This window comes from Branchiostoma belcheri, unplaced genomic scaffold (assembly GCF_001625305.1).
Source record: "Branchiostoma belcheri isolate BF01 breed outbred unplaced genomic scaffold, Haploidv18h27 scaffold134, whole genome shotgun sequence".
Lineage (NCBI taxonomy): Eukaryota > Metazoa > Chordata > Leptocardii > Amphioxiformes > Branchiostomatidae > Branchiostoma > Branchiostoma belcheri.
The window spans coordinates 159,360-171,385 of NW_017802758.1; the positions used below are offsets into that span (position 1 = coordinate 159,360).

The 12,026-nt window shown below is 40.4% G+C and overlaps 1 protein-coding gene across 2 annotated transcripts in view; it reads right to left on the reverse strand.

Moving 5' to 3' along the window:
* LOC109464215 (beta-1,4 N-acetylgalactosaminyltransferase 1-like) overlaps positions 1-12,026 on the reverse strand; it is a 29,347-nt gene that overhangs the window by 6,785 nt on the left and 10,536 nt on the right. For both annotated transcript variants that reach the window (XM_019761149.1, XM_019761148.1), the window contains exons 6-7: positions 9,108-9,194; positions 4,702-4,886 (exon numbers count right to left, since the gene is read on the reverse strand). In XM_019761149.1, the coding sequence (XP_019616708.1) occupies positions 4,702-4,886; positions 9,108-9,194 (272 nt within the window). The remainder of the gene's footprint in view (positions 1-4,701; positions 4,887-9,107; positions 9,195-12,026) is intronic.

The following is a 12,026-nucleotide window of genomic DNA, read 5'->3' on the forward strand; positions in this document are numbered from 1 at the left end:
TACTTGTGGAGGTTGGGGTCTTGTGTCGTTGGCGTGTACTTGTCCCTAAAAGTAGGCCATATCTTGGACATATACGGCTATGTTTGAAGCTCTAGAAAAAACGAAGTAGGATGTCATTTGAATTCAATCTTTTAAAAGGAATACATATATGTATTGTGTATCAAATAAGGGCTTGTGGAGGTTGGGGTCTTGTGTCGTTGTTGTGTAATTGTCCCTAAAAGAAGGCCATATTTCAAACATTTACAGAATTAGGCATATTTGACGTTCTAGAAATGACAAAGTATGATGTTTTTAGAATTCAATCTTTTTCAGGAAGTACATATATGTATTGTGTATCAAATGAAGGATTGAGAAGGTTGGGGTCTTGTGTCATTTCAAGTTGTTATTGGTGTCCCTGATATTAATGGCTAATGTTTCTCTTGTGTACGTAAAACATTTGAAGCTCTACAAGGTTGTACTGTCAATTTAATTCATTAATTTTTTTCCATCACACATGTCTATCATTAGGTTAGGGTCCTGTTTCGCTTTACTTTTCCCTAGAAGTAGAAGTAGACCAAATTTATATACTCTACAGCATATGGATATCTCCCTTATTTTTTTTTTTACTTCGGTGAGTGAGTATAAACTAGAGAAAGTTTTCTTTGTAAGTCAGGCCAAAAGGGTTAAGATGATTTCTTTGTGTCTCATGAAGTAATGTATAATGTTGGTGACAGGATTTTTTTATCAACTATACCAAAGCTCAAAGTGAGTGCAGAAAGAATATATATGTTGCTGGCTCCTTGTGTTGACCACAGGCATTATCCCCAGCCCTCAGAGATTAGTGGATCTCCCCTCATGCGTGGGTAGGTGGATAAGAAACTGGAGAACTCCTTATCTCTTTGTATCCAGACAGGGTTAATTAATTTTTTTTTGTCCAGACAGGGTCACTCGGTCAGTCTGTCTGCTTCCTGGGCAAAGGCACAGTGTTGATCTTTTTTACAAACTATTTTGAGGAATCTTGGCCTACTTTTGAAACATTTCTGAAAGTTTAAAGGATATATCATATCAGTGTAGACGTCTAGGGAAGAAGTTTGCTGTAATCCAGACATGGCGGGTTACTGAGGATCGATCAACAGCTTAACCATCAATGGGATTAGCGCTTGAGTTACCCCAACAAATGGTTAGTTACAAATCATGATATCTTGAAAATCCCTTTTTAACCCTAAACAGTACACCTGGGGTCCGCGCGGACCCCAGCACTGTATATGCTGTAATATATTTTTTACCATTTTCGCATGCGCAAAAATTATGATTGCTAATTTCATTGGTTGTTAATTGGTTGAAATTATGGTTGCTAATTTCAAAATCATAGTTCTATTAATGTTGCATAACAAAGCTGCTGACAAAACAAACTTAATTTGTCTTGAACAATAACTTGATTTTATTATTTGCCAAAAATGTTGATAAAGACATGTCTATAATCACAGTAATCAAGGATTTTAATAAACTGCATAAATTATGTCAATGAGCATTAGCAGTGTGGATTAGTCTAGATGTTCAGATTTCCATTAGCCGGCAGTCCAGAGGGTCACACGCCCGACCAATCAAGGCGCTGCAGGCAAAGCTTATTAAAAGCCTCCTTTTCAGGCGTTCCCGGATCGGTGTTTGTGTGTGTGTGTGTTGGGGGGGGGGGGTATTTTCTGACCAAACGTAGATCGCACGCAATAGAAGCTCCGGCCTACATAGCTGTCCGTGGAACTATTGATATTACCTGGGGTGCCTAACTTTCACCAACATGTCTTTTGTATTTTAGGAAATTAATTAATTAATGAGTGAGTGTTTCATTAACTTAAATAGGTATTGCATTGTTTGGCAAGGTATTTTCCATTGACAATTTTTAATGGATCAGGTTGATCAGATGATATAATGTAAACAATTATATATGATTAGTAAAAGATGACTTTTGAAGTTCTGTTCGAGTATTATTTTAGGGTTGAATCAGGGTCAACGCGAAAAAAAAATCATGATCCGGTGATCGACATCATGCCCCCCCGCACACTTCATGTATTCAGTGTTCTAAATACCCGTCTTCAGTCTGCAATTTGCAGATAGATTTTCAAGATTGCAGGATAAAAATTACACAATCTGCAATTTGAAGAATGAAAAAAAAAAACTATGGTCCTCACAACTTCATATTCCCTTTGTTTGACCCGCCCGGCGCCCAAATCCCGCTGCGATTCAAGCCGCGGCGGCTTCTCGAGCCATGCAAATAAACCTAGTCCTGACGTCACAGCCTCCGATTTCCACCGAGGCAGCCCCGAGCGCATGCCGACAGCGAGGGATGTGGCTCAGATTTCCGACGATTTCCTTATTTAGATCATTCGGAAGACTTCGGGTAGCAAACAAAATGGCCGCCATGCACATGATTTTATACTAGTAGCTTCGCTTCTCAACCGAAATGAGGAAGTTTAACCTCATTTGCAGACTTTAGTGGCCATGGAGTTGATTTGGGGAAGTGCTGAGACGCGATTTCGCTACGGCATATGGGATTTTGCCGCGGAGGGAGTTACGTACGCCGGCAAAAACTTGCTTCAGCGATCGGCTCCAGAAAATTTATCTTTATGCTGCCGCTCAAGTCTTCGAAGGTGGTTTAACGAAGTTTATATAAATGATAAAGCCACTTTGCGTAGATCGATCTCCGTTTTCTTGCGATGGTATGAAAATTCAAGTACAGTATATTTTCAAAACGTTTGATATTTCTTTGTTCGTTGTCACATGTTGTTTATTTATCTTATTGTCATGTACAGTTACCAGCGTGAGTCTGAGTCGAGCCATTGTTCTTATGTGGCCGTTAGCACATGTTGTTTAAACAGACAGCAACATTGAAGAAAAGAACCGAGTTAACAGACGTCGGCACGTTCCTTGAAGTCAGGTTTCCCGCCGTATTTAAATACGAAATGTGTGGGCCCGCGGCGTTTTGAAAAGGCGCGACGCGCTTTGGAAAGACCCCGCGCCGTGGCTCATTCAAATTCGCTACATTTTTTGCTAAGTTTAATGTCTTCATCCACGATTTTTGACCGTCAATGTTGACGGTAAGGACTTAAATTTTTACCGTCCGACGGGAAAAAATACCGTCAATTGACGGTAAAACGGGCGCTGGCTAAAGCCCTGGTTGAATGTCACGAGGTTTGTAAACTTAGATGTTGGGGACAAAGCCATAGAAGAGATTTTGAATAAAATTATATATATATATTAACGTTACTTATAATTTAAGTTAAAATGTACTTTTGTGTCTCATTTTTTTATTCTGTTAAAAAGACTCTTAAAAGAGAGAAAACAGGTTATAAACTGTTATATACTTGATTTTTGTAATGTTTTAAACTTAAAGAGTTGAAATATAGAAGTGCATGTTCTCTCATTATATACAATGTTGATGAGAACTAGAACCATTTATATAACTTAGGTAAATTGAAATGCTAGGATGGGGAAAATGCTAGAATGCATTGCACTATGGTACGTTCCACCACCATATACTCCTCAACCATCCACCAGTTCGTAAAAACTGTAAGCCTGTAAGCGGCGAAAATGGTCAGCTTTTGCAGAAGCACTTGTTTTGTTTGTTTCTGAAGATTTTTTTCTGAAATTTCAGGTAATTGTCACACGCGGTTAGTACAACACAGCGGTGCTTTTTAATGTTTAAATCACTTGTAGATTTAGACATTGGTTGGTAATGACATGCCCAGTTTTACAGCGCCTGAGCCATATTTTAGACTCTAAACTACCAAAACCAATTCAGATGTGTGAAAAAAAAAGAACTTGCAAGTACAGATAGACGTTTTGCATCATAAAGCAATATCCTTGATTATGTGACAAGTATTTGGGTCATTCTATGTGGTCTGATATTGTTACATTGGAAACCAGACTGAGTATAGGAATATATTTGGATCTTTTGGAAACTGATCAGTGTGGAAATATTTTCCTTCCTTTGTTTTGGGGGCTAAACGGTGTTTTGGAATTTATTTAGTTATAGATGTATTGATAAGCGGCATGACACCTATTCTAACCAGCAGAGTAAACGATTCTGACCCGCCTTTATTACATATATGACAGCCCGCCGGATCGAGAGTGTCACATTGCCACCAATACAGAAATTAACTCCGGTCCAAAATCAGAAGCAGTGAAATAGATTTTCGTAATAATTACATTGATGACTGTGTAGGTGTAACTTGAAGACTCATAATTTGATTATATCAAAAGGAAACTCTCCTCATTTATGTACAACAGATTTTGCCAAACCTACAGTTTAGAGCAACCCTGTATGTGGCAGTTATCTTGTGGTTGCGCTACTTGTCTGGCCACAAGACCGCGCTAACAGCTGTGATATCACTGCTGGCTATATAACTGTCGTTATTTGTTGTCTCGAATCAATAACCCTCACAATGTTAATAAGTTGACTTGCCTTGTAGTTCTAAGTTTATTCATTTGTTTCTCAAATTGTATTGTGTGATTTGATTACTTTTGTATTGTTTTGTCATTTTATTGGTATGGCGGCTTTGAAAAGGTGTTTCATGTCAGAAACACCTGTTTCGTCATGCCATCCAGAGTGCATATTGTACGTGGTAAAGCTTGATAAATAAATGAATACATATTACAATTTTTAATTAGTAATCATTAAGAAAATTGAGGGTATCCAAGGTTGCGTTATCATCTTTAAATACTCACCGATTTGTGAGGCATGATATAATGATCTACATGTTCTGACTGTAAGTCTTCGAAAGGTCTATTGTCATCCGCTACAATTATCCGCATCTTGGGGTAGTATGTCTGGATGCTTTGGATGAGGAATCTTACTGATGGGTACCTCAGGAAGGTCTTGGTGAGGATTGTAACCTTGTCATTTATGTCACCTGTTATAACGAAGAAAAAACACATAAGATCTAGTTATATCTAGATCTATTATCTTTTCATCTTTTTTATGTATACGTGTATATTTCATATCAATTATGCACTAAAGATGTATGTACACAATTAATAAAACCAAGCTCAAAAAAGCCCGGTCTAGATAGGGTTAAGCTCCTTTTTGATATATCCCATTTGGAAGTGAAAGGTCCCCGACGCTTTTTCATTGTTCTAGAGGTTGGGTCTGGATACTGTCTAGTGGATCTTGAGGTAGGTTGATGTTCTTTAAAAGAGCTTATTCACCACACGTCATCATGACGTCACCACCCCTCATGTCCCGTGCGACGCCATTTTGGGATGCATCTCTACAGCGAGTTTCCAAGCGTTGAAATGGCCTACAAACGTTAGGTAAACTGTCCTTTGTCCAATTACACGAAGAGTTTACCACCACTTATACTTATACCTCTTGTTACTGGAAGAAATCTGTTGGGATGGACCCATCTGTTGGGATTGACCCGTTTTTGTTGCGCCAGCGGAGTCCATTGACGCGACTTAGCTTCGTATTTGGCACTCATGGGGCAGAGGTTTTTACACACAGGATCGGTTTCAAACCCTTTACGAGTCTGGAAGCGTTGTATCAGGATGTGTAGAGAGTGTTGTGGGACATGCAGTTGCATGGTGACAAGTACGTTGTAGTCGGGATACGCAAAAGGTCTGTCGCTATTTTGGAACGGCCCCGGACTGTGTCTGGATAATAACAAACAAATGCGGGGCCATCCGACGCCGGCCGCCATCCTAAGTCCGCACTGCCGCGACTGTGGCTGGACAAGGTGAGTGTTACACGTTGCCAGCGCCCTGTTCTACATGGGCATTTACCACAGAGTAAAGGGACAGGTAGCTCCGACAGATTTACCGTGTTCGTGGCTACCCACGTTGACATCTACAGCCCTCTACGCCGCGCCAGGGTAAAACACACCGATTTCTAATCAGCAAAAAAAGATAAAAGCCGATCTTGAGAACATGAGACGTGGACATGGAGTCAGAACAACCCCAAGGACAATGTTACGAACAAGAAGAGTGTTCAAAACGTAGATTATATTGTGGCCCAAAATACGCAACTATCGCCAAGAGTTTGTATAGAGTACCATGCTGCACCCCCAAATGGCGGACAATGCTCGTTGCCGGGGAAGCGTCACGTGACAATCTGTGGTGAATAAGCCTGTCCCTTTCTGTGTACGGCGGCTTACATCCACACAGTTGTGGGTACTTCATTGTGGACCAAATCATGATTTTGTAGATCGTAGCTCTTTCGTTGGGATGCTATTATAAAGAGACTCTTCTTTGCATACCGAGTCATCTTCTCGCTTCATGTGACATTTTATCAAAATATTGTGGTCAAGTCAAATTTCTCTTAACCCTCAAACACCCGAACGGGGTCCATTTGGACCCCAGGCGTATATTTTTAAGCGCTATTTGAATTTTTTTTTCATCCGAGAAAAAATTTATCCCGTGACTTTGTCGATAAATCTCTTCTAAAAGTTCTCCTAATTTTTTTTGGAGATCGGCACAAATTTGTAAAAATAACAACGGAAGTCATATGTAAGACCGTCTGGGGTCCAAACGGACCCAAGCCATGAATTTGCACTTTCCAACACACAAAATTGTTCGGATGTCCTCAATATGTCTTGAAGGAAGCATAATTGCTTTGATATTATGCAGTTTGCCAAGTAGCTCAACCTTAGGAATTAGTTCATCGGGTTTTTAGGGTCTGACAATTTGACAACAATATGAGGTCAAAGGTCAACCCCATGTTCATGCCTGCATGCCTCATCCCATTTTTGGACAAATTATAATAATGACCTGAAATTTTTTAAAACACTTAATCTTGCCAAAATATACCTCTTACTATGTTTAACCAATACATGTATATATGCAAAGATCGTCGCCTTTTCTCAGAACGGTCGTCGCCTTTCCGAACGGTCGTCGCCTTTTCTCAGAACGGTCGTCGCCTTTCCGAACGGTCGTCGCCTTTCCGAACGATCGTCGCTTTTTCTCAGAACTGTCGTCGCCTTTTCTCAGAACAATCGTCTCCATTCCCGAGCGACTGAACCTTAGTTCCAAATATCCTCGGCATGTTCGTGACTTCCCGGAGTTCTTGGAATGTGGGATTGACACTTCCCGAAGATAACATGGCGACTGAACACGGACCAGAAAAGTAGTTTATCTCCTCACTATTGCTGATTTTTCTTAGATCAGCGTACGATTGTAGGCCTAGTACGATTGTAGGCCTTGTAGATCTATCAAGCTCTTGGGACGTCGCTCTGTAACGCAATAATCTTATTTAGATATTTTTGATCGTATTTTGTCCGTACCTTAGGTTTTTATTAGTTATTTTCTTTCCTTTTTTGTATATAATTGGTAATTATCTCTTGTTTTTTTTAGATTACCTTTAGATTGTTTTTTTAGAACTTGTCAGTTACCTTTTGTTTATTTAGAACCTACTTTACAACATGGATTGTTTTTGTTTATTTAGAACTTTATTCTTGTACCGAAAATCTCCTCACATCGTACTGATGAAGAGTACCGGAGCACCTATATACTCGAAACGTTTGCACATTAAACTTTTAATTATCCAGTTGAAAAAGACTTAACAACTTTATCTATTGATTGTAGGCCTAGTTCTTTCCCAACCTTTTCTTGTTTCCCTTTGCCCACCAACTCAAGAAGAGTGCATATAATACCGTTAATCACATATGGCCAATGATTCAATCAAGGAGTTAGAACTCCATACTTCAACCAAAAGGCAAACATAGATTCCTTGTGCTATTTCTCAATCCCTGTATTTCTTTCTTCTATGTAAAATTTATGTAGGTTGAATGAAAGTATGTCAGAAGGAGGGGGGGGGGTAATGTCCATTTTATGTCTCTTAGTTTGACGGGAGTTTTGACAAACTTTTTTTGTTAATTATTTTGTGTCTGTCTTTTGTTACCTAGCTTGTTGCTAACGTGTATGTTAATACTTGACACATACTTTGTAAGTGAATATTTGACACCTTTACTGTAGGTAAATACTTGACACATTCACTGTGTAGCACATCAATGCCATGCTGGTGACAAGATTAAAATACAGTCTGATATGCTGTGCGAGCATCTCAGTGTTATCTGAGACGACAACATAAAACCCGGCTGTTGGTCATGAGTATAAGTATGAGTAAAGTCAGTCTTGAGTAATGAGTCAGTCAGTCAGGGTAAATCCTCACGGTTTGTGATGTGTTTCCGAATAAGTCAGAACTTCCTACAGCATTCATAAATCATATGCTATCACAATGGGCTGTTCCAAAAGGAGTTTTCTCACCCAAGTTTCAAATTCAGCAAATATTTATGAAAACCAGTTTCAGTCCAAAGTTACCCAAACCCTTCCCGTTCCAATCGAAAATTGCCAAAACACTAACCTAGTTCTAACATAAAAAATTCAACTTAGGTACTCCCACCAAATTTATAATACTAGTACCCACAACCTAAATCCTCCTAGCACAGGTCTGGCCCGTCTACGGTCGCCATGTTATATTCGGGAAGTGTCAATCCCACATTCCAAGCACCCCGGGAAGTCACGAACATGCTTCGGATATTCGGAACTGAAGTTTGGTCACTCGGAAATGGCGACGCCCGTTCGGAAAGGCGACGCCCGTTTACGAGACTGAAATTTGAGTCTTCTCCGGCCACCTTAGATTAGACAGAACCCACAAATCCAAAGGTCCGGGTGGTTTCCGTCTACGTTAGTCAAAATGCGAAAAGAACTACTATAGCTTATTGCTCATACTAATATTAGAAAAAAATACCTTTGTCTTAAAAGTATTGGCCATAAAAAATTGGTGCCAGGAAAAAAGGAAGGAGTTCAAAGCAGTGAAACTAAATCTTTATCCAGATTAGCTGCATATAGTTGTGGTGTATGGGAGATAAGAGATTTTGCTAACATTGTCCTTTATGATTATAGGGTCCTCCTTTTTTAAAATGCGTGTTCCACATCAGACAATTTTTAATGTAACACCGAGTACGGGTGTGTTTTTGTTCTTGCCAAAGCTAGATCACAGTACTAAGCCATCCTGCCTAATATCTAAAATATAGTTGATATAAAACCCCGTTACGGTAATATATATATTGTCTTCAAAATATACTCTAAAATACCTTAATCCTTACGTAATTATAGATTCATACTCAATTAATCCATACCTGGTCTGGGGTCATAGAGTATTGGTGACCTCCTTACACGAATGTTAATAGGGAAAATTGCTTCGTGGTGCAGGTAAACAAAGCGCACTGAAATACAAAGGAAAGTAGATATTTGTGTTACTTTTCATAGGAATAAAAGAGAACGATCAAAATGAGTATGTATATTTGGCCTGGCCGTAAATTGAATGTGATTCTTTACGGAATTTAAGTTCTAAGACGCCATAATAATGATGGTTTATTAATTTCAAATACACAGATTCCACTTGGCAGCCACGGCTGAGGTACGTGGACTGTCTAGATTGTGGCTTAACTAATATATCATAACAGCATAATGGTTTTCAAATATCAAGTTAAAAATGGCGCGGGTAAGTTCCGAAATAGATTTAAAACATTACATAGTCGATCTATATTTGTCTTCATCAGAAAGACTATGGAACTGTCTCGCCGCGTTGTGGGTGACTGCGTATTTTACAGAATAACTCATTTGCATAAGTTATATAAGTTGTTTATATTCTTCACCCAGTTCTAGCAGTCTTATTATAACCCTATTCAGGACGGGCTTTCTTTGGTCATGCCGGGACGGGGGAAGCGGGGGGCGCCCACTTTAACTCAGAAACTACTAGAGAATTGCATACTCATGAAGTCAATTTTTGCCCTCCAGCCTAATTGATTACTGACCCGACTTTCCTGCGTAATTTACAATTTCCTGATGTTTTCTCTCCAAAATTGCTGACATGTTTTGATGGTGCACCCGATACATCCTCCATTATCAGTACATACTGTAAAAGGTGGATGACCATTATGCCGAATTACGGAGATGGTGGACGCCTTCTTTCTCTCAGGAGACAGCATTTAGTAGTAAGTACGAGCTGGAAGAGATAGCGCACAAGGCTTAGTGATATGTTGGTAATCAGGTTTCTTGTCCTTGGGGTCATGGGTTACCAGGCTGTGTCATGACCTGTGCGACTGACCAGGAAGGCTTGGGACAGGGGAACGTTGCGGTTTTAGTACTACAAAACGCAGCATAATCTGCTCATACTGTCCCAGTGATACTATAAAATGATGATTTGGCAAACCTCAGCAGACTCACTGTGGTTCGTGGTAAAACAACCACAACAAAACCTGCGCGGTATCCCGATCGACGTGCCGACGTTTTGGGTATCGTCCCACACCAAGGGGCTAAAAATCACCTTTTACCTCCGGCCTTCATGGTCGCTTGGAGGCCTAACAAGGTACGTGTGTGCTAAAATACTTCTTCATGTACGTCTCCTGGGCATATCCTACCGATGTTGTTCCTTTTCTGTGTGCTATTACGTTAGATTTTCCGAGCACGGGTATGTATGACTGTATGTGAACTTCGCGCGGTTGGGGTGCGGTGTGTGTGTGTGTGTGTGGGGGGGTATTTAGTTTTGGGGTGAGAAATTCTTACATGTATCCTACCTTAATTAAAGTTGCACTGGTCGTAAAACCTTGGAAAAGGGCCATTAATAAAACAAAATAGGTCTTGAGGGCAGAAAATCATGCCCTACAGATAACGTTACATGATATTAAGGTTTAGTTCCAACTTATTGTTGCCATAGCAATGGCACTGTTTGTATGATATCTCCAATAGACCACCTGAAGAAGTCCCACAGTGACTGACACATTGCCTTTCGCCAGTGGTCTGCCCTTTAACCACAAACTGCTCAACCCGGAGACACACCATCCAAATCAACATGCAACAGAAGGGCTGAACGTCGCACAGAAAAGGGGGAGATCAAAGGCTCGTGTCCAACAAAACTACAAGCACAAACATAGACCAATCACCGTGGACCAATCCCTCAGTCAGGAAAGAGCCTGCAGCCACAGTGAAAAGCAGTCTTTATGAACTTTGATACATAAGGAAACTGCAGAAAAAATGGATTGTATATTTGTTATTATAATGTTAGTTCCTCCACGAGATCCTGGAATGCCCTTTTCCGCAGGCTTTTCAAGAGGTCAAGGGGAGGTAGGTCAGGGGTCTTTGAAAACTCTTCAGTTCAGTTACAATCAATAGTAGAATTACAATATGAATATATACAAAGTGTACAAAATTCAAACACTATCTCGGTTCGAATACTCAGCGTGTGGTCTATAGGCAATCGGGTGAAAAGGTGAAAGGTGAAAACTCCGGTCAGCAAGTAATCCTTATCAAGATTCCGGTGTACTTCCCCTATCGGGGGGTCAAAGGTTTCTCTGACCGTTCATAGCTAGCCGTGTCCTGTATCGCATTCATTGTAAAGTCTACTGGTTGGCAGGTCCTCGTTGGTCTTTGTCGCAGGTCCTTGGTTTATCGTCGCATTTCGTTAAGTCAGGTCCCTAGATAAAAGGCTGACACAGATATTTACCTGTACAGAGCCTTATCTGGATACCAGATGAAAGGGCCACACAGATTTTACCTGCACGGTGCCTTGCCTGGTCCACAGCTGAAAGGCTGACACACTATATAACCTGTATGGTGCCTCGGTATGCCTAAATACCTCAACCGCCCTCAAACGGCCTCAACCGACCGCAACCGACCTTGTAATGGGTTAATATGCAGTATACATGGGCTAACAACCTTTTCCAACGCACTGGATACATTGTCTATGCTTATATGAATGGAAAAAAATTACTGTAACTCTGACGATTTTACCAGTTTTTTAAAAGTTATTCATCGTTGGGCCATCGTTGGGCCTGCATGGGGAATCACTGGACACTTTTTGCTTTATAAATACAGGCAACAGAACACAAAGATGTTGGTTTGTAAATCATAGTAAAGCACAAATACTATATTCATACCAACTCATAATAGCTATATACCGAGTGTTTTCCAGCCTGACTGACCAAGCTGCTAAGCACGTACATCGACTTGACCTCGGAACCAACCAACGAACTTCGGGGGGGGGTGGCTAGACAGAT